Below are 21,666 nucleotides of genomic sequence, written 5' to 3'. Positions count from 1 at the left end.
ATGTCTTCTTAGTCAAATCAAGGTTAACTAGTGAGTTTAATACATGTTATAATAAAAATCAATAAGGATAGTATTTTTCCACCTTGAACAGCAGCTCAATAGCTTGTCAACACAAATGGCCTCTAACCTAAAAAAATGGAGGAAACTATTGACTTACTTTCAAATTCACGTTCATCACTCTTTGAAAAAGCTCTTATTAAGTGAGTTATTAATAGGCTATATATCAACAAATGATCTATTTCACTTCTTGAGTGTGAGAAACTACTCACCGCTTATAACAGCTTGCTTGATATCTGATGCCCTGTATTCTTGCCTAATAAAAGAATAGCTCTACATTTTTGTAAATTTTTGCTTTCAGTTAGTAATGTAATGTAAGGCTAACAACAGCTCGCTAACTTAGCTTAGCACAAAAACCTGGGAAACAGCTAGCTTGGATCTATCAGGCTAGCTATTTCTTGGTAACTTGCAGATGGATACATAAATGGTTTAACAATCGAGAAGTTCTAGAAGAAACTAAACATAGGTGAGCTTTAGAGGCGCTGAAGTTGACAGACAGACCCATCAACTTGAATAACTTCCCCATGTTTCTGTTAAGCTCAGCTAACTTGCTGTTTCTGTTAAGCTAAGGTAACTAGCGGCTTGTTCTACAAAGGGCTTATATATGATTTTATACAAAGAATGATATCAATTTTCTAATTAAATTCATAGCCAGAAAGCGAATAAGCATAATTTGTAATACATCCACAGAAGGGATTTTTCACTACTTTGCTACTTGCTAAACCTCATAGGTTCATATGAGGGTTAGCAATGAATACCTATAGGCCTTAACTAACCTAAACAATATGACAGTTGATTTTTTTTGTTGTCTTAATTGTTTCGTAAACCATTTAAAAAGGGTGACTCATCAGAGTGTGCTGCCTTTAATTGTTAACTGGACTGAGCTGTATGTGAATTTACCATAAAGGAACTCCCAAACTCATAATACATTATTATTGATTTGGCTTATTGTGGTCTTCCAGAAAATTGTGCCACATTTGTAAATAATTTGGCTTGAACTTAATTGACTCAGAAATATCTTTCCCAGTTCAGCTGAATGTCATTCCAGACCAGAAAAAGAAAGAAAAGAAAAAGAAAATTAAGAAAATTAAACATACACAGATACATAAATAGAAGGGATAATGTCCAACCTACCAGTGGAATCCCTCCTCACTGTTAGGACAGACATGAAAGACAAGCCTACAAATAACATTTTACCGGTAATATTCTTTCTACAAAAAAGATTTTCATTCAAAAGTTATGCTTTTTTTCTTATAAATATATCGATTTCATCCAAACCTGTTTGTCTTTTTATAAAAATCATTCTTTGGGTTGATCCTTCCCAACAACCAGCTGAGATGACATGAAGACATCTGCATAGGTTTGCACAGCTGCAGTGGACATGAGTTCAAACACAGACAGACATCACTGTGCCACACTGAAAATCATTCACACTCAAACGTTTGAGGTTGACACATACTGGTTTACCAATGAAGTCACAGATATATCACCAAAAATGGAAGCCCGCCAGCTAGGAAATCAAAGTGCCCGTGAAGTATTGAAGCAATGAGAATGGAGGTAGAGCTTTTCTATTAGGAGTGAATGCAAAGCATTGCAGCAGATGTTGACCTCTGCAAAGGAAGTTTGCTGTACACTGACATGCCTTTGAACATGACACTGAAGTGGTCAATCGTTAACTGTTGAGCATTCAACATAGTTCTGCCTCCATCTCAAGCTGATGTAAACGTTTTGTGAAAATTTGGTCAACTAGGAAGATGACTGACATCACAGAGACAATTTTGGACAGTGCCTTTTTCCTCCAAAAATGATTACTATAATGTGAACTGTAGAAAAATAATAATACCTGCACAGACAGTGTCAATAAGTTCAGCCACCCAAAGGTTTATTCAGCAGTCAGAGATGAACATGAAGGCCTCGTAGAGTTCACTACAACACTGGTTCCGCTTAAAAAGTGCTGGTTTTAATACATTCTTATAATTTAGGGATTCCATTGTTTTGTTCAAGCTTAAACCTCATTTACATGAGTATAATAACCAAGATTATGTCATCAGGGTTATCTAAACTTGGGCAAGAAGAAACTGTGTTGCAGACCTGGATTTTGGAAGATAACAGACATGATCATTTATATACCTGGAGAAATATAATTCAAAGACTAAAGAAGCATTATGGGAAGTATATAATTCAGCTATAATTCAGCTTTGATCTTGATATTAGGTTTCAAGTTAAACATTAATATTCTAAAAGCTGTGCTATTAATATTTGCTGAGTAGGTGCTAATTTAACTAGCTGAAAATGCATTAAGAGGTGTTTGCAGTTAAACATTAACACATCCAGTGAGCACGGTAATTTAGAGTTGTATGTCTGGCCAAGGTCCATATTTTAAGGCCAATATTCAATGTAAAGTTGCAACTAAAACAACTAGCTAAAACGTTATTCAGGGCTCAGTTGAAGTTATTTGTTTAACTGTATTTATAAAGATATTAATATGTATAAAGTGCATCTCTTAAATGTCTCTTGCATGTCTTCATGCAGTAGTACATGCTGAATCAGTAAGTGTTTTTTTTCCTTTGGCTCCACTTTGATTATATGTTAAATTAACTTTCATTTCACAATTCACATCTGTCAGATATATTGTACACCATGGTCCTAAAACATTAAGCTGGTGCTTCATGTTCTCCTGGACAAATGAATAAACCTGAGAGATCACATGAGCACAGCATTGTTGCTGTGTATTCTGAGGATAGTTACCATCCTTCTAATGTCATGTCTCATCAGCTCTCTTCTTCTATTCGAAATTTAAATTTTTTCCATGATCCTGCAAATTCCCTTATGTCTTTCCCCAGACTCCTTGGCCTGATAACTGTGATGCATACAGTAACTGTACATTGTATTCCATCTCTACAGAGTTGGCAGTGGGTTTGTAGAGACGGGTTTAGGCACTGCAAGGAAACCTTCCTCTGTGGAGGTAAACTTTGTGACCCTGTCATGTTCTATTAGTCCAAAAGCGCTCTATTAGAGGTGCTGAAGCCAAAGCCTCTGGGGAAGTCCTGCTCATTTTACTTCATTCATTGTCATCAGCCACCAGTTAATCAGTAAGGAGTAACGTGACAGATAAAGTGCAAAATGACCCCCACCCTCCAAACCTCAGCCTTGGCCACTGCCTATCTTTGGCTGTGCTGTTACCCCCGTACCGAGATGCCACTCCCTCCTTGTGCCTCACCTCCCATCTGTCTCTGTGTGTCTGCTGTGCTCAGGGTCCGTCAGACAGGGCTCAGTTCTTTTTGAAAAAAGAAAAAAGTCTCTTATCCCGGTCAGAGATGTGGCGAGCTCGTCTTGAGGACTGACTCTTTGACGAACCTGCTGACAGGGAAGTATGGGCGGAGCACCACTCGTCCTGGTGCTTGTCCATCAACTGCTGGTCAATCACTCTGTGCATATCATCCTAAAGAAGACAGCAAAGTAAATGAGAGAAAAACCAGAGAGAATGGACACAAAGAGGGGTGAGGCGGGGAGATGTGAGAAGTTCAGGGGAGATCAGACATGCTGATCAAGTTATCTGTTAAATAGTAATTACAGAGACACCGCAGTGATAAATCTAACTTTATTTAGTACTGCTGAGGAATTAGTAAGTAAAAAATTAAAAAGTACTCTGAAATTCTGAGGCCTCAGTCATTCAGCCTTAAATATGATGAAAAAATAATGTACTGTTCTAAATTATAAGAACAAGTCAACATATTTTCAAGGTGTATCATCCTGTAATTTGCTGCATACCGTAAGATATGTGTGGATACTCTGAAGAATCCAGCAGAAGGGATTGTCCTCTTTTTTTCTGTGTAATTATCTTTATATTACACTGTTTCAACTAATTATATTTTGCTCCATGGCTCAACCCATCATTAACTATCAAGGTTGAATTTTTGAGCCCAGGAAGAGGAAACTGTTATTCTAAATTAAACAAAAATAACTGAACTTAAATTAAAAACTAAGTTGCCATCTTTATTGTTAATAGTTGTTGATGGGTAACACCACCAGAGGGCTCCGACAAGCTGCTGGAGGAACTTAGAAACAACTGTGATGTCTGATTAAAAAAAAAAAAAAAAATCCTCAGTATTAGAAAAAATAAATCTTACTTCCACGCTCTTATCTGTCAACAGACAACCTGACCAGTGGACCAATCTCCTCCTAAAAGTAATAAAGGCGCATGTGGAGCGGAGAAAGAGACAGGTGGTCAGAAAAGGAGGTGGGTTTTGATGGTTCTCTGTGCTGGTTGATAGTTTACAGACAGAGAGATGAGAGCTAGGATGAGCATTTCTCTCGAGTCAGTTAACCGCATGTAATGACTCAGCATGGCATGGTCAGGTTAAAGCAGAGTAAAATGACGGGATGGGCAGCTTAGGGCTCACCTCTAAGGCAGGAGGGGGGGTACCACAGGGGAGAGAGGGTGGTACTGAAGCTGAGAAAGGCCACTAGATCAGAAACCACAAGAGCCAAACAGTAAAGAGCCCTGAGGAGGCAAACTGTGGGCAGGGAGACGAGAAAGGAAAGAGCTGCTTGTTACAGATGAGGGAGGGGATGGAGGGAACTCACACACAGTATCCTCAAAGATATGTTATATGTTTGCAAACTGTCACTCAGTACAGACAAGCTTTTGCCCCCCTTAGCAGATAAATTAGTGGTTTAATGTGAATGCAAGTTACAGGTTACAGGAAAGGAAAACACAGTGGACAAACTGCTCTTGCAATTCAATTCTTATAGTAAATAACATTCAAAGCCATCTGATCAAGAGCAGTTTAAACATCATATACATAGCCAATATGCTAATGACAAAAACTCATAAATAAGACTTCTCCACTATACTAAAGACATAGTTTTATGCTGCTTTTAGCCCTTTGACTCACCTGCCAAGCCTCCAGCTGCTGCGACAAGTTGAGCTTCTGCTGGATGGCATCCAGCAGCTGGCTGTTCAGAGACATTATGTCTATTTTACATTTGGCCAGCTCCAATTCCACTGCTTTCTTCCTGCAGAACACACAGTCACCGAAACTTTTGGTCACATTTACAAGGCGAATACCAGAGCCTAAGTCTGTTCTCTAAAAAGTTGGGATGCTCTTTTAAATATAAATGCGGAATCTAATTATTCAAAGATCACTGGAACCCTATACTTACTTGCAAATAAAACTGTAATAGACAATATCCTGCAAATAAAACAGGGTATTAAATGCTAAAACTGATATATTTTTATAGTTTTCTTGAAATAGTTATTAAAAAATATTTGGTAGAAGCAGCCCATTTTTAGAAAAGACTGAACAAATAAAATCTGTTTAGTGGATCATCTCACAACTATTAAGGCTAACTGGTAACAAGTTAATAACATAATTCAGTATAAAAGAGCATTCAGAAGCATTTTAGAAATAAAGATAGGGTGTGGTTCACTACTCTTTGAAATACTGTGGGGGTAAAGCAATAAATAATTCAATAATGATGTGTCTCACCAAGAAAAAAGAAAAATAAGCTTATAATTGGGGGATGTCATCATGCAAGGTACATAATACCATTAAAAGATTCACAGAAATCTCTGAATACGTACATTTGTGTTAGCACCGTTAGAGCTAAATATTAAATGTAATGGTTTTTGGTTTGCCAATCAAAAAGGTTTGCCAATTTAGCTCATGATATGGCATCTCACGAACATGATAAGGTGGTTCAAAATGAGGGATCAGATATTCAGGTAAGTGGCAAATCATCTAAATCCTCCTTGTTTCAGGAAAATAGAATACATTACAAGTGTCTTTTATCGTTTGACTCTTGCGAGATTTTGAATTGTATCATATCTAATTACAGGTGAAAATGAACCACTGTTGGTTATTATTATCCTATTTACACTGACTGTATTAGTGTACTGTTCGTATTGGAATCCTTTAAGTAATCCTACTTGGCTATGGCGTCATCTCTGTCTCTGATAGCACTCTGGAGCTGCTCGCTGGGTTCTCGGACTTCAGCCATCGTCCTCATCCGCTCGTTCTCCTCCCGGAGAGAGCACATCTCTACGGAAAGCAGCGCCATCTACAGGTCGCACAGGAGGGTGAAACAGAGGCTTTATTAATTCCAAACTGCTTCCAGGCTCAAATGCCAGTGTTATACGGAGTAGTGCTCATGTGTGACCCAGTTAAATTGGAGATGAGGTGAGCCGAGTGTTTGCGGGCCTTGTTTTTGTATAAGTCATGTAAGATGGCATTTAAAGACAAGAGAGCAGGCTGTCCTGGCACAATTAAGGCAAGGTTGAATGTATGTCCTACATTACAAAAAAACATGCTTCAAACTGACACCGGCTCTGCTGCACTGGGCCGTCTAAGTGCTATTCTTAGACATGAGACGCTAAAGATTGGATGTGATCTAGAATCAGTGAGGGTTCCTGTCTTTCCTCACGTACATCTCACATGTCCGGTTGTACAGCAGAAGTTAGTACCTGGTTATGCAGCTGCAGTAGCTCCTCTCCATTGCTGTGTGTTTTGTCCTGCTCAGCTTCATACAGCTCTCTGACCTCCCGCAGTTCTTCTCCCAGTTTCCTCACCTGCTCCTCCAAAGCCTCCTCATCGCTGCGTCTTGAGCCCTTTCAAGACCAAAAATACCCTCTTTAGGACACACACTTAAAGGAGATGTAGAGTTACAACTCATATTTTGTTACAGTATTTCTCTGAAACAGTCCCACAGATTTAAAAATAAGAAGTTTGTGGTAATGTGTTTTAACTTTTAAAAAAATATCAACTTTGAACAAAGAGAGACTTTTCTTGCTCTTTGACTCCCCCTACAGTTGTAGGATGTAACACCACTGTCACATGAACAAATCTTAGTGTGAGGCCTACAAATGTACAGCCACACATATTATTTTTTTGTCATTTTGTAGAGGCCACAAAGACGCCATCAAAAGCCCACAAAAATGTCGAACCAGCATGAACCAAAACATCGTGGTATGGGGCTGGAAACCAAAGTCGTGAACTGCTGTATCTCAGCCCCCTGGGGTGCTCCAGGGCAGTTTCAGGCCCAGGAATGTGCAAAACAGAAGTCAATATACTTTAAAAAATATAAAAAGCACATAGTTTTAAGGTTCACAAACGTCTCTAGTGTTGCTTTGATTATTGAATGCCTAAAGTTATTTATTTTCTACAATTTTAATTTTGTGTGAACTCATGAAAGCTGAAGGTTTTCAGGTTGGCACAATGCAACGTTTGCGGAGACAAATAGCTGATTTGTGTTTGTTACTTTCAATTTTCAATATGAATATCCACATAGCAGCACAGCAGACACAGCAAGAGGGGCACTTATTTCAGTTATTGATAGACTCAAGACTTTCATGAACTGTATATTTGCAGGGAACACAGCCAAAGATGGAAATGTGATCCGTAAAGCTACAAACTAATTTCAAACCCATAGGTGCTACCCAGAAATTAAATAGAAGTTACTGGACCCCTCATATTTCTTAAATTAGTACAAAATATCAGTCTAACTGTCTGTTACCGTAGACTCATTGCCATCCAGCAGATTCTGTGTTAGCCTCCGTAGCTCCAACAGGCTGGTGTGGAGGCTCCCAGTAGGCACATCCTTGACTGAGGACGTCTCTGAGGATTCGTCCATGGAAGAGTCAGTGGACAGTGCTGAGTCTGTGACGTCGTTTCCCCGTAGATGAGAGCAGAGCGAGCGAACTTCACAGTAGGCCTCCCATAGTTGGAGTCGTAGCTATACATTCGGGTAATAGGAGAAGGTTTGTGTTATTAGTGATCCATCCATCTCCCAGAAGGTTTAATAACACTGAGTGTTAGAACTACCTGTTCCCTCTCCTGCTCCTGCTCCTCCTGCTCCATGCACTGCTCTATCTCACACAGCAGGCTGGATGGGTGGGGGGTGATAGTTTGGAGACTGTGCTCCTCTGTCAGCTCTGCCAGCCGAACCGTCAGCTGTCTGTGGGACACCTGGACTTCCTGGAGCTCCAATTGGCTCTGTCGCAACTGGACACAACCGTGCAGTTAAAACTGGGGCTCATTAGTTTATAGTCAAATAACCTGTTGACTTTGTTTGAGGACAAATTGTTGTGACAGTACACAAAAATAACTATTTAGAAGAGATTGTTCTCACAATATCTATAACCTACAGGGGTAATATTCACCCTAAGAGCTTTAAGAGTCCTTTCATATGTCATACCTGAATATCCTTCTCATGGCACTGTTTCTCCAGCACCAGCGTCCTCTCTCGGAGGTCGTCCACTGTATTCTGCAGCAGCTCATTTTCCTCGAGCACGGCGTGCACCCGACGCTCCAGCTCCATCTTCCTCTCCGACAGCATTTTAATCTAAGATGTCAAAAGAGCACTGGTTTAGCTGCTGTGCTGCGGGAGATGAGCATTAAGTGGAGAAACTTGATTGTTCAGATTTCCTGCACTGTAGTAATCATACGTGCAGCCATGGACCTGATTAGAGGCTAAATTTGGTTGTTTTCCTGACTCTGAAGCAAGCAGGGCTCTTACACAAGATTAAAAAGCACTCCCACTCGTCTAAAGAATGTTTGTTGCCTAGCACGAGTGTGGGTGTGAAATGCCACCCTCGTCCTCAGGAATGTGATTCTTAAGCATCTATACAAAGCTTGATATCAGCCTGCTCATTACCCTGCCAGCGCCACGGCCTTCTTCTAAAGGCTGGCGCTGCAACAACGAAACAAACTGTTTTCCCTTGTGCTGCCTGAGCAGCTTTCCCATTAAACAAACATCACTTCTTGTTCATTTTTATTCCTGACCCACATCTGGTAACCTACTTCAGCATCGGAGCTTTTACAAGTAGATCAGTTGTTTTTCACTTCCATGTGAACATGGACACTGCCAGCTTTTGGGTATTTTGGGGCTGCTGTAGTCTCTGTTTTCACACAAATAGACCAAAAAGCCATTAGTCATCAGCACATGTCATATCAAGGCAAAGCGCTGGAAAAGTGGGAGCACCCAGACATTGCAGTATTCCAGCTAAATATAGAGCAGTAGCCTTTTATCCCAATTATAGCGCAGGCTCTGCAGTCTGGGTGTTTTCTCCCTGCTTTGAAGAGAAGCAACGGGAACATCTGAGCCGCTATCTCACAGTGCTCGAGTTCAACACGCATCCAAATAGTCATACCTGACCAAACTGACATCACAACAACATCTCATGCTTTGTTGATACAGTATGTCTTTCATGCTCGACCTCAGGAAACAGGGATTGCAGCAAGGATGTGAAATAAAAAAAAATAGGAATTTCAGATGGATGTTTTTGAAATTTTAAGACACTAGAGGTCAAACTTTGAGCCAGTACTGCATGTCAGTATGAGATTCAACAATCTACCTGAATAAAATAAGAATATTTTCCTCTGTCATCAGAGAAGGAACTGCAAATTTAGGAGGAAATACTGGAACAGAGCAATCCTTGTTTCTGTTGTTTTACACACATCACACGGCATGCAATCTGGCCGACATGCGGCATTGCGGAGGCACTCACTTCTAGCCCTTGCTGCTCCAACCGAGAGGAAAGGAGGGTGAGGCAGGGAGGAATGGGTGAAGAGGGACATTAAGAGTCAGATAAAAGGAGATAAGAGTTTCAGAGAAATATCTGACAGAATAAATATTTGCCCAAAGTGAAAACTGACCCTTGAAAGCAAAATGTATTATCAGAGGCCTTAAAGTGAGAGTTAGTGATCTTATTGAAGAGCAACCAACAAAATAAAGGAGCACTGGTCTGTAAACACGCCATCAGTAGGTGACCAGAGTGAGAGCGTGTGGAGGACGCACATACATGATGAACCGGTGGTATTACTGTTCGTGATATACCAGAACAAAGCCCAAGCAGAGGAGAGTCCTCATGGGACTGAAATTAAGCTTTTGTGGAACTTCTATAGGGAAGATGTGTTGTCTGCCCCAGCACCAGCCTGTAGACTCCAAGTCCAAATTTGTGGTTTTGCATTCTGTTTTTCTAGTAGTTCTGTATTTTTATCATCTGTGGTTTTAATTTTGTGTTTCCATTGTTTTTGCCTTTTGAATTTCTAGTGTTTTTTCCTCTTAATCATTTATTCTTCTGGTTCAGTATTCTACGTTAGTTTTCCTGTTTTTTGTTCTGTATCTGATCTTGATCTTTATTCTATAGTTTCCTCAGTTCCCTCCAGTTCTGGTCATTAGCTCCATCTCCCTTCATCTGTGCTTATTATGCTCTGTACTTAAGGTCCCTGGTTTTCCTCATTCTTTGTCAGATTCTTGTCGTTGCCTTTTCTGCTCAATTATGTTTTTTTGTCTGTTCTTAGGTTTTGTTTTGCACAATTTAGTTTTGTTCCGGCTCAGCCGCATTTTGTTTGAATAAATCTGAGTTTTTTCTACCTCCGGTGCCACTTGTATCTGCATGTGGATCCTCTACATCATTGCCTACCACACATCATAACAAGGGGGTTCTGTCCGATCCCTTTTCGCATATCTCCAAGCGATTATAAACTAAAACTAAACTAAAACTGAGTTGCAGGAAGCTCTGGACTGCAGGCGGGTCAGTCCACACCCAGACTTTTCTGTTACAAAGTCATGCTGGATGCATGGATGAATGCAGTATGCAGCAACCTGCATTTGTTCATGGCACGGTGAACTGTGCTCACTGACGATGATTTCTGGAAGTGTTCCTGAGCCCATGAAGTGATTTCAGGACAGAATCATCTGTTTTTAATGCAGTGCTGTCTGAGGGGTACTGAGGGTACTCTCGAGGATGGACTATCCAAAGTCTTTACAACTTTATGTTGAGAAATATGATTTGTTATCTGCTTTTCCAGCTTTTTGTTGTTCCTGTCCCAACTTGTTTTCAACAAATTCATAACGAGCTTCTATTTGTCATGAAATAAAACACTAATAGCGCTCAACATTTGATATGTTTTCTATCTTTGATGGAGAAAATAAAATCCTTGCATTTCATTTCAGTTTCACTGAAAAACTGTGGCTGTAATTCTTTGTACATTAATACATTTTTGTTTCATTCTCTCAATGATTCTCTCAGAAATAAACTCAGCTGAGAAACTGTTTAAATTTGTCTCACACAAGCTTCAGGTTATACAAAATTAACTAATACTGAGGCAGCCAAAGTCCAGAGTATGCTAAATTAAACATGTGTGTTTTATTTCTTATGAATCCAACTTCATATTTATGATTAAGAATGTTATTTCTTCTTTTAAAAGTTGGAGCATCTCGCTTTAGCTTCCCACCTTGGTCTACTTGGTGAAGCACAAACTGCTTCAAACAGACATAGTCATTTTTGCACATCAGAGGTACCCAACTGAACTTTTCTGTTGGGTTCTTCGTTTAGTGGGAAACTGCTCAAGCTGTGCACACTCAATTTTTTACAACTTGAATGTAAAAGAGGTGAATGCAGGGAAAATGGTACAGATAGCAGCTGACCTCAGCCTGTAGAGTCTCTAGTCGTGTCATGTGCTGGCTTGTAGACATACTCTTCTCCCTGAAGTCATCTCGTAATGAATGGACCTGAGTGGACAGCTGCCTCTCCACCTCTGCAGCCTGTACAAGGACATATAGACAAAACACAACAGATATTCAGTTTGCTTTAAAGAAATCCTCCACAGTTAGATTTCATCGTAACGCCTGCTGGCATGGACACATATTAATAAAGTGTTGCATTGTTAGGGTTCATTCATAAAAATTGCACTGTATCCCTCCAAGCTGTGACTCTTGGAGTCTGAGAGCTAATGTAACACATGTGGATATGCATTTATTACAGATTTTGGCACCAACTCCTCTGTTCCTCTAAGTGGTGCATTTGATAGCTGATTTTCTAAAAGCTTCATTTAACCCAAACGACACAGCTCATGTCAAAAACCTCCAACATAAATAATCTGCTCTTTATTTGTGGGATCCAGAGCAGCAGCTCACTCGGTGCATCACTAATGCTCATTGGACAGGTGGGATCAGGCCACACAGAGCCTCTCTGAGTATCATTACCATAACGCTGCACTCAGGAAGGTGACAGCCATGGCAACAGCAGTAGTAATTGTATACATGTCCAAAAATCTTTCCTTGAAATTTGAATTTTCTCATGACTTATCCTTTACTCAAACGGAGCAGAGTGAGAACCATGGTGACTGCCTGCATCAGTATGAATTACACCCTCTAGGTGGCACTACACCCCCCTGCAGCTCTCTTAGAAACTCTGAAAGATCTGCCATGTGGATGCATTAGCCCACTTCAGTTCATTTCAGTCCTTTGGTCAAACTGCTTCTAGTTGCTGCCTGTTTTTCACCAGGGAGTCCCAAGAAAGTGCACGATGGCTGTCTCAGCTTCATCCTCCTGAGGCTCCACTCAGAGCAGTAACTAACAATGCTGCACCATGGGAGCAAAGTCACTGCTCTGTTGTAGCCCTAATGTTTCTGTTACAGGTGGAGAAAGTATATGCAGCATATCTTTACTCCTTCCTGTGCAAAGGACATATATTCACTCTAAATGCATTGACTATATGGCAATTACATTCACTCATTCTCTTAACCAGTTTTATGTTCAGTGTTTTGTAGGGCTGGAGCCTATCCCAGCTGTCACTGGGCAAGAAGCGGGGCACATACCTTGATGGGTTGCCAGTCTATCACAGAAAAAGACAATCTTGCACACTCGTACACATACCTGCAGTAAATTAAAATCACCAGTCAACCTAACATGCATGTTTTTAGGAGGAAAAGTAAGCACCTAGATCACACAAACCCACGCAGATGACCTCTCCGCCTACTTATGACAACAATAAAATGGACAAGTTAATTTTGTCAAAGTGCAATTATAATAATATGGTTATATAATTTCCACCACTGTGGAAAATTAAATCTCTTCCCCATATACGCATTAGATCACAAATAACATCTACAAATTGTTTGCTTTGAACCAATTGAGTTTACACTATCAGAGTAATGACTCAGTAGCATGACATTAGTTTACATCAAGTAGATGTACAACAACTGATTAATAAACCTGGGTGATGATAGAAAGATAAAAAAAAAGCTCCTTAAAGCTGGTTAAATGCAACAGAAAGTCCTCGCTGCTTTACATATCATAGTTAAAGTCCCACTCCAGCAGTTATTAAAGCCAACTTTTATTACTCATTCAGTGAATGGGGAGCCATGAATACATTTGACCCCACCCATTCCCAACTGTTGGACTATCTAACCTCCTTCCATATCCTACTCTGCCTACATCCAGTTTGTCAGGTTTGAGGTCGTGGAACCCAGTGTAACATGACAAATGAGTTGAATGGGTGGGGTTAGAAGGTCCAACTTCACCTTCCCACAGGTTGTACGGAGAGGTTACGTCCCATCCACCATCTTGCTTTTAAGATCAGATTTATTGTCATGTACACTGTATGAAATACACAAAATTACTCCTCCGCTTTTAACCCATCCAACTTGGCACCTGTTGAACACACACATGCACACATCACACACTTATAGAGACAGATGGCATACACTGGAGCGGTGGGCAGCCATTCACAGCGCCTGGGGAGCATGGGAGTACGGTGCCTTGCTGACCTCTCAGCCACGGCAAGGAGGTGGACTGACATCCCCTCCAGATGTCAGTTTCACCAATCTTTGAGTGGCGAGAGTGGGAATCGGACCACCAACCTTCTGGTTATTGGCCGTCCCTCCTCATTTCATCAGTTCCTCACAGCACTTGGACAATTGGTTCTGTCAACACAGTACACGTCATTTCACACAGTATGTCATTTCAAACAACTGTGATTAAATCAGAAGGCTAGGAAAAAATGTGGTGTCAGCACGATCCTCTAAGAGAGAAATGTGAGAACTCTGTTAAAAATGCAACTCTGGACAAAGAGTAAAATTTAGTCACAGTTTGTATCCCTCTGAGCTCATGTCTCTTAATCTGCATTCAGTTAGAGAGCCAGATGTGGATTTGCTGTTATTTTTCTGCTGGAATCAGATGTGCAGTTAGCAGAAGGCAGTGCAGCAGCAGGTCAGGTCACAGTGGGAACGCCACTCTGACCCACTGTCCCAATAAGATGACAGATTTGAAGTCATGCTGGAAAGCAACAGAAATGATCACAGACTGGCGGGCAGTCACTTAATCTGCACATAAATTCCACAGATCCCAGATTACAAGCACGAAAGGACAAAAATGCAGACTGCTGTGACAGAATCCGGAGCACAGTAAAGAGACGAGTCATGTTTTTTTCTTTTACACTCTGATGTCTGATTCGCTCCAAGGCTGCTGGACGGGACTCGGATGCTTCAAGGGCCTTAGGTAGAGCAACCCTGCATCGAACTGTGTCCCTTATGTGCAGCGCATTCCCATGGTAACAACACATGGAGTTTAATTTGCATGTCACTCCAGTTGTCATAGCAACCAGGAAGAAGTGGGATTGGTGGGGCGGCAATTTGTGATTTAGTGCTTCTGGTATTTTCCTGAGTCACTTTTACAGAGCACAGAGCGCTGCCTGGCCTCAACCTTCGAAGGTTGGGACACCCCATGATCAAATCTGGTTACACGAGTAGCGCTTTGCACTGATGGGATGCGGCATTGTGTGCAAATGGATGGACAGATGCCCCGTGAGTTCAACATCAGGTGGCATGACACTTTCACGTGAGAAAAGATTAATTCTTCGATCCATTCTTCATGTCGCCATTTAAAAATATTCACAGTTGTTGTTGATAGCAAAAACTCAAATTACTCTTCCTCTACAGCCTCACATAAACAAAAGTGATGACTCACTGGAGGCTGCTGACAGTGCATAATTCTGTCAATTCAGTAAAATTGACCACGGCCATAAAGCATGTAGACACTTGCTGCTGGAGTCAATGCATGTCTGGCCTTCTCAGGGCTTGTGAGGTAATGTCATTACAGAAAGGTCCCCTTCCTGCTGGTCCACTCTGATCAGATTAGGCCCGAGGAGAATAATGCATACACCACCTCCTGGATAAATTACAAAGTGTATTCAGTGTGTTGGATAAAATGCATGTATTCATCAACTGCTGTTGGAATATTCTCTCAGATATGTCAGCACACTAGGAGAAAAATAACCACGGGGGATATTTGTGTGAACCCAGGATAAAATGAGTCAAATGAGATGTGACAACAAAGGTACGCATATTTTTTTTCTTATTTTTTAATTTTCTTTGCACAAATATCTCAATAATCCACAATCATCAGTTAATTAGAGTGTGGATTGAAGTAGCTTTACTCCCTGAATTCATGCACACAGCAGGACTATTAGTATAGATTATAGCTAATCCCATAGGTGTTGTGTCTTACCCCACGCCTTACATCAGTTCCTGTGAAGTGTCATGCTTTATCAAGGTCACCTCTGTGCAGCCAATCGAAGAGCCTGTTGAGAACTGAACTGAGCTTTTAAAATCAAAATCATCCCCTTTTTGGCTACATGGAAATCAGTTCACGAAGATAAATCAACAACTAAATTTGTGATTGATTCATAACTCAATTAATTCAATAACAATAATAATAATAAACTAAATTAATTAAACTAAATACATTTTCATAAAACAAATAAACACCAAAATGAACTTACAAGTCAATAAAATGTAGAATTTGGCAAACAAATCTCCATGTGAGCACTACACATGTACAGCCAAACATATTAATTTCTGGTCATGTTGGAGAGACCAAAAAGACGCCACAAAAAGCCCACAAAAATGTCAAGTGGACACAAAGCAAACTGGTGTCAGGCCCGGGAACATGCATACCAAAAGTCAACGTGCTTTAAAGCAAGGCACAAGTGAGTTTCATGGTTCCCAAACTTCTCTGGTGTTGCTTTAAAGTGTTTCTTTCACAGGAAATATAACACAGAAAGAAATAAACAAGATAAACGCGAGACAATACAACCACAACTCAGTCTCTCTGCAACACTTTTTTCTGTTTTTCTGTTTTCCAATTTCTTCTATTTTATCTTATCTTATTTAATGTTAATTTATTTCTCCTCAACAACTGATTTTGAAACAATCTGATTTTCCTCTTGTCATACACAAGACACTTTTTTAAAAACTGAATGAATGGGCCCGATTTGGGAAAGGATGTGCTCTAAAAGTATTCTTAAAAGGTTGTAGATCTGGTTACTCAGTACCATATTCCTGTCCTGGCTTTCAGGATACATGTCGAAGAGCTACAATACAAAGCTTGTCATCACTTACATACCACATACGACCAGGTGCAATAATTCCATATTTATGAACAGGGTTAGCAGGAGACCATAATGGATTACTTTGATTATAATAAGATTGTTCTACTTAAACAGTTATGAGAAACGGGAGGGGCTGATGAAAATAGCAGGAGGCCTCTGGTGGCTACACTGCTGCAGGGTTTCCTTGAGGTAGTCACATTCCCTCCATTCAGTCAACAGTTAATATTACTTAGTCATAGCCTATTGCTTAGTAATGAGCTCAGGCAGAGAGGGAGAGGAAGGGAAGAAAGACAAAGAAAAAAAGAATACCATGAAAGAAAACATGAGCACTGTGGCTGACCTCATTTACTGTATTACCCAGCAGGTTTCTCCTCCTCTGCCCAACACACTGAATCATGAGATGTGGATCGATGCATTCAATTAGGTTTCACTGAACAAAGACCACAAAATATGTTATTCCCCCCGAAACAAAACACAGAACACTCTCAGTGAATGTTTTTATAGATTCTTACAAATAGCTTTCAAATTAATTAAATGCAGTCTAATTATGCTAAGTGCCTACTTTTATGGCAGTCTACATCTGCACTGTCCTGCACTGTCGGTGATTACAGTGAGATGGTGGTGTTGTGGACAGACTGGCTGATTTAATCTGATCAAGATGAGAAGAGGAAGCTGCTCAGCACGTCAGCAAACCGGGGGTTAAAAATCTACCTCATCGAGCCTTTTTACTCTCTGAGCAGCAGATCATATCCTCTCCCAGGAGGTGAGCACGCACGACATGAGCATCGTCACAGGCAACACCGCTGATTGGGTTATCAAAGCATCTGTGCAGCCTTGTCAGACGCTTGCGTATATAGCTCTGGGGCATCATGAAATGTTGCTTTGGTACCCACAGTCAGTGCTGTGATTCCTCTGTGCACTGTTTTTTATGGGGAAGCAAGCTGGATAGCATGACACATTCCTGCTCCTTCCTATTACACTAACAGTAGGACATAAAAAGTCATTTTATACGGTTGTGGCAACAGAACTTCACGACCACAGGGGGAAAAAAGCAACAGTAAACTGTTTACATACTTTCTATTTTTATTTCCATGGGGCAACATTAATAAGAGTAAATGTTCAGTAACAAATTGCTGAGTTGTCACCTAATGTAAAATCTGAAAAAATAGCAACCTAATCCGAGTGGTAGAGATGGGTCACTTCAACAAATCTTTGACAAAGGAGTCCTGTCAATCAAATGGAAGGACATTAAGGGTTAGATAAAGCAATTCAATTAATATAAGCTAACTTAAAAAAAAGGCACATGCCGTTGCAGAGCTGTTATATTATCAGGCGACCATTCTGTCTGAAATAAGAATCCTTGTTTGGTGCACAGAGAGGTTGGGCTGAGCTCCTTAGAAGGGATTAATCTGCTGTGGTGACAAACGTTAGCTCTCTCAGTTCCATCAATCTTCTCCTACAGCCAATTTCAATTCGCCCAGATTCATGTCATGTATCTCCAATGAGAATATACAGTGGCTTAAACTTCTAACCTTAACTCCAAGTGCTGTTTGTATCAATCAATCTGTCCATCCATCTATCTCAGAATCTCACATGGGACCGTTTTTCCGTCCGTAATAACTGCACTTAAATTACGCATCAATATGCAGAGCGCTGTTGCATAAGTGTGCAGTCCAATCATTGTGAATTATTCAACAAAGGACCCAGAAGCTCCACTTTTATATTGATGAGTTTGCATAATTCAGGTGAGGGGAGACAGACATGATGAGCGGGAGGAGATCCACCCTGAGGGAGGATGAATCCTCACTTGGCTGAGCACCTTGTGTCATGCCAGCCAGGCAAACTTGAATTGGCTCAGGTTGGGTGGAGGGGCATTTAAAGTAGCATTAAGGACCATGTGACACTATGACTCAAAGCTCAGACTAATTAAATCTTCCTTGCAGGATAGCCCAGGTGGCCTAAGGCAGCACATCTTAAGCCCACATATAAACACAAACACATAGATACGAACAGACTCTGCCCCTCACCCTGCTGAGTTGCTCTAGTAGTCTATGGTTCTGTTCTGAGAGCTCGCTGATGGCCTTGGACTTGTCCCTGTCGGCCTCTCTCAGTTGGACCTGGTGCTGCTCCAGCTCACCCTGCAGCTGCTGGACGTCGGTCTCCAGCTCGGCCACGCGGCCCTCCCATTCCCCTTCTCGACTTTCCAAACGCCTTCGCAGCTCATGCTTCTCTTGCTCCAGGTGCTGGGTGTGGATGAGAGGAGATAACATTAAAATCTGAACAAATCTCAGAACACAGTTATCCATTAAATGAATAAAGGCGTGTCATTGACACTCTGGTATTTAGGGGAAAGCTACCTCTATATCATTAGAAAACTGTTATTGCAATGCTGTTTGAATAATATTTGGTGTAGTGAACCATAAACATGAAAACTATTCACATTAACCTGAAAGAGTGTTCATAAACTCTGTTTATTACAAAACCAGCCACAAAGTGCAGAAAGTAATTTGTAATTGATCAAACAAAATGAAAACACAGAATGGTGCTTTGTGATCTATTAGTTCCCTCATTTCTGAAGAGACAGTTGAGACGATTAAGAGCTTCTCTCTCTCTCTCTAAACTGCAATAAACAGGGAACAGAGGCAATGCACCACTAGCGGCCCCAGAGCTTGGATGGGAGTTGTTGTTATGATTAAGTCGAAGGCTAAACCAGCTGGCATCCGTGTAGCCACTATTTTCCTCTTTGGATAAAGGCCAGCACATAAAGAAGGCTCAAAGAGAATCAAAACAAGACAACAAAACGATGTCAGGCACCGTTAGAACGGTGCATCCAGAAAACTTACAGTATACAGCTTATTTCTCTGAGCTCCAGCAGAAGTATAAATATGGATCAAAGGGCTGAACAGATGTCTCGCAGATACATTAGGCCCTGGACAGCCACGAGATAAGTCTTTGAGGCTTTTATAAGGCCACATCTTGTGAAGCTCAGCCTTCATTGTCAACATGTCTTTTGAAATAACTCTCAAACTGTGCTTCCTGGTTTTAACATGGCTATTTATTGTATATAAAATAAACCTGTTGGCCAACACCTTCAGTTTATGCCGTGTAACTTTTTCTTCCAGCTGATAGAGCATCAGGTACAATTTGTTACAGCCCCTTGTGTTAGTTTAAATCCCGAAGGCCTAAATTTGACGATGAGATTTTGATATTTTCAGCTCAAGCCAGAGAGAGACTTTCTTTTTCCTCACTTACCTCTAATTTCTCGTTGAGATCTTTGTGCATCTTCTCATATTGCTTGGTCAAGTCTTGGTTTCTCTCAAGCAAAGCTTTGCCGAGTTTAGCAGCAAGAACCAAGTCTTTTTCTTTTTGGCGGAAGAGCAGCAGCAGGTCTGTGTTGTGCCCCTCTGCAGGTGTCTCTAGGTCCGTCAGCTCCTCCTCGTCTCCCTGCTCCCCGGTGATCATGGCCAGTTCTTCCTCCAAGGCCATGCCGAGGCCTCCGGAGCCGGCTTGTCGCAGCGGATGACCCTGAAAGCCGCCGGGCTCCTGGGCGACAGGGCTCGTCCGCGGCTCCATGCAGTCGCTGTCCAGCTCTAGTGGTGCTGAAACCACGGCGGACGTCTGCAGGTCTAAGCAGAAGTCAACAGATGAGAGCCGACTGACTTCACACCGGATGAGCCCACCCTGCTCCGGCTGGGTTGGGCTGCCCGGACCATCTATCCATTTTCTCTGAAGTCAAAGCCAGATTCAGTTAAGACAGTAATCTGTAGACTCCCCTGTTCCCTCACGTTAACCTTGCCTCGTTAACCTGCAGGCAGTGACTCTGGCTCTGATTGAATCCCAGCAAACACCACCTCCTTCTGCAGATGTCTCACTAGCTGCTTATTGCTGGACACGCGAAATTAGTCTCTATCCCGGTATAAACCGCCTGCATGAGCTCTTCGTAGCTATCGGTCGGTGAGGGTTCATCCCGTCTCGGGGTCCTGGATCCCCCATAATGATGAGCTCGTTACACCAACGGTACTTGCCAGCCAAACACGATAAGCGCGATCCCGATGCCTTCTCAACCTCTTTCCCTTCTTCAATGCGCGTTCCCGCCACGGCAGTGACGGCATCTGAAACCCGTTACAAGAAGCCAGTTGATTGGTTGAAAATGATAGCGCCATATTTTGGTGAGTCTCACCAATGTCTGTGGCATCCAGTAAAATGGGCACGTGAGGAGATAAAAATAAGGGCAGACTATTGCCTCAAGTGACGCACCAAGAAACTGTACCGCCAGAATTCAGCAATTAATTTCAAATGAACGAGAACACGTTATATAAAAAACATTATAAAACATCACCGAAAAAAATTATAAAATAGGTAATTTCTTTTTTGTGAAAGCAAGGCACAGGCACTTAGCAAATTTCACAAATTTAATCAGCTTGCGACTAAAAACAACACTAATTATCACGATGTTTTGATGACTTGGCAACAAACTTTTACAAAACACACGTTTACGTCTCGCGATGTTTTGATGACTTGGCAATACTTTGACAGCACACGACCTTAACTGTCACGATGTTTTGATGACGCAGCTAAAGAAAAACGTACTGCGATTGAAACGTAAGAGATAGTAAAATAACTGAATTGAACTTTTGTTGTTTTTGGCGATGATTTTTTTGGAATTTTTTTTATTTTTATGAAACGATGTTGAGAGATTTATGTAACAATGGTAAACGTCTATCAATTAAAGACTTGCTAATTTCCATAACCGTTTAAATGAGATAATGTAACTAACAGCTAATATATGGCATGTTGATAGTGGAAATATTGACGAATTGAGTTAATATGTATTGTTTTGTCTTAAGCATGAAGAACTGAGTCCCCACAGTCATCTTTACACAAATTTCCATTTTTACATATTCAATTGAATTCATTTAGTTTTATTTATATAGCGCCAAATTACAACAAATGTCATCTCAAGACACTTCAATACATAGTTCAATTCAAGCCAATTGGAGTTCAATTCATTGTAATCATAATCCAATTATTCAAATTCAAAATTAATCCGCTTCAGGGAGAAATTGTCTAGTTATATAGTTACTCTAGATGGTATTTCCTTGGCTTCTAGTTCTACAGTGAGGAACCTTGGAGTTATTTTTGACCAGAATTTATCATTTGACGCACATATAAAACTGGTTTCTAGGACTGCCTTCTTTCACCTTCGTAATATTGCCAAAATCAGGAACATCCTGTCTCAAGGTGATGCAGAGAAACTAGTTCATGCATTTGTTACTTCAAGATTGGACTACTGTAATTCCTTATTATTGGGCTGTCCCACATATTCTCTGAAAAGCCTCCAGCTGATCCAAAATGCTGCAGCCAGAGTTCTGATGAGAACTAACAGGAGAGATCATGTTTCTCCAGTTTTAGCTTCTCTTCATTGGCTCCCT

At 41.0% G+C, this 21,666-nt stretch overlaps 1 protein-coding gene across 2 annotated transcripts; it reads right to left on the bottom strand.

The window, feature by feature from the left end:
* Nucleotides 1-3,410: 3,410 nt before the first annotated feature.
* Nucleotides 3,411-20,276, bottom strand: LOC140310285 (BICD family-like cargo adapter 1). 2 transcript variants are annotated; one of them, XR_011916428.1, is made up of 11 exons: nt 19,487-20,276; nt 18,262-18,477; nt 11,491-11,607; nt 8,254-8,400; nt 7,881-8,060; nt 7,573-7,791; nt 6,524-6,667; nt 5,990-6,120; nt 4,956-5,076; nt 4,461-4,574; nt 3,411-3,499 (listed from the first exon to the last, which is right to left on the bottom strand). XR_011916428.1 is itself a non-coding variant. In XM_072388555.1 (10 exons), exons 1-10 carry the CDS (start codon nt 19,805-19,807, stop codon nt 4,524-4,526), a joined length of 1,647 nt encoding a protein of 548 aa, XP_072244656.1. In that variant the 5' UTR covers nt 19,808-20,276; the 3' UTR covers nt 4,167-4,523. The 2 variants fall into 2 exon arrangements, 1 of the variants encoding a protein (XP_072244656.1); XM_072388555.1 differs by lacking the exon at nt 3,411-3,499 and having other exon boundaries at nt 4,167-4,574.
* Between the last annotated feature and the right edge of the window lie 1,390 nt (nt 20,277-21,666).

Source organism: Leuresthes tenuis, unplaced genomic scaffold (genome assembly GCF_036924035.1).
Source record: "Leuresthes tenuis unplaced genomic scaffold, fLeuTen1.0.hap1 SCAF_6, whole genome shotgun sequence".
Taxonomy (NCBI): Eukaryota; Metazoa; Chordata; class Actinopteri; order Atheriniformes; family Atherinopsidae; genus Leuresthes; species Leuresthes tenuis.
This window is presented reverse-complemented; position numbering and strand designations above follow the sequence as displayed.

Excerpts from the sequence above, each read along its gene's own strand:
- LOC140310285 (XM_072388555.1), bottom strand. The coding sequence starts at position 19,807 with ATGGAGCCGCGGACGAGCCCTGTCGCCCAGGAGCCCGGCGGCTTTCAG. Across the intron at positions 18,478-19,486 it reads ATCTCAACGAGAAATTAGAG|CACCTGGAGCAAGAGAAGCA; the intron begins GTAAGTGAGGAA and ends ATCCACACCCAG. Across the intron at positions 7,792-7,880 it reads AGGAGCAGGAGAGGGAACAG|CTACGACTCCAACTATGGGA; the intron begins GTAGTTCTAACA and ends CCGAATGTATAG.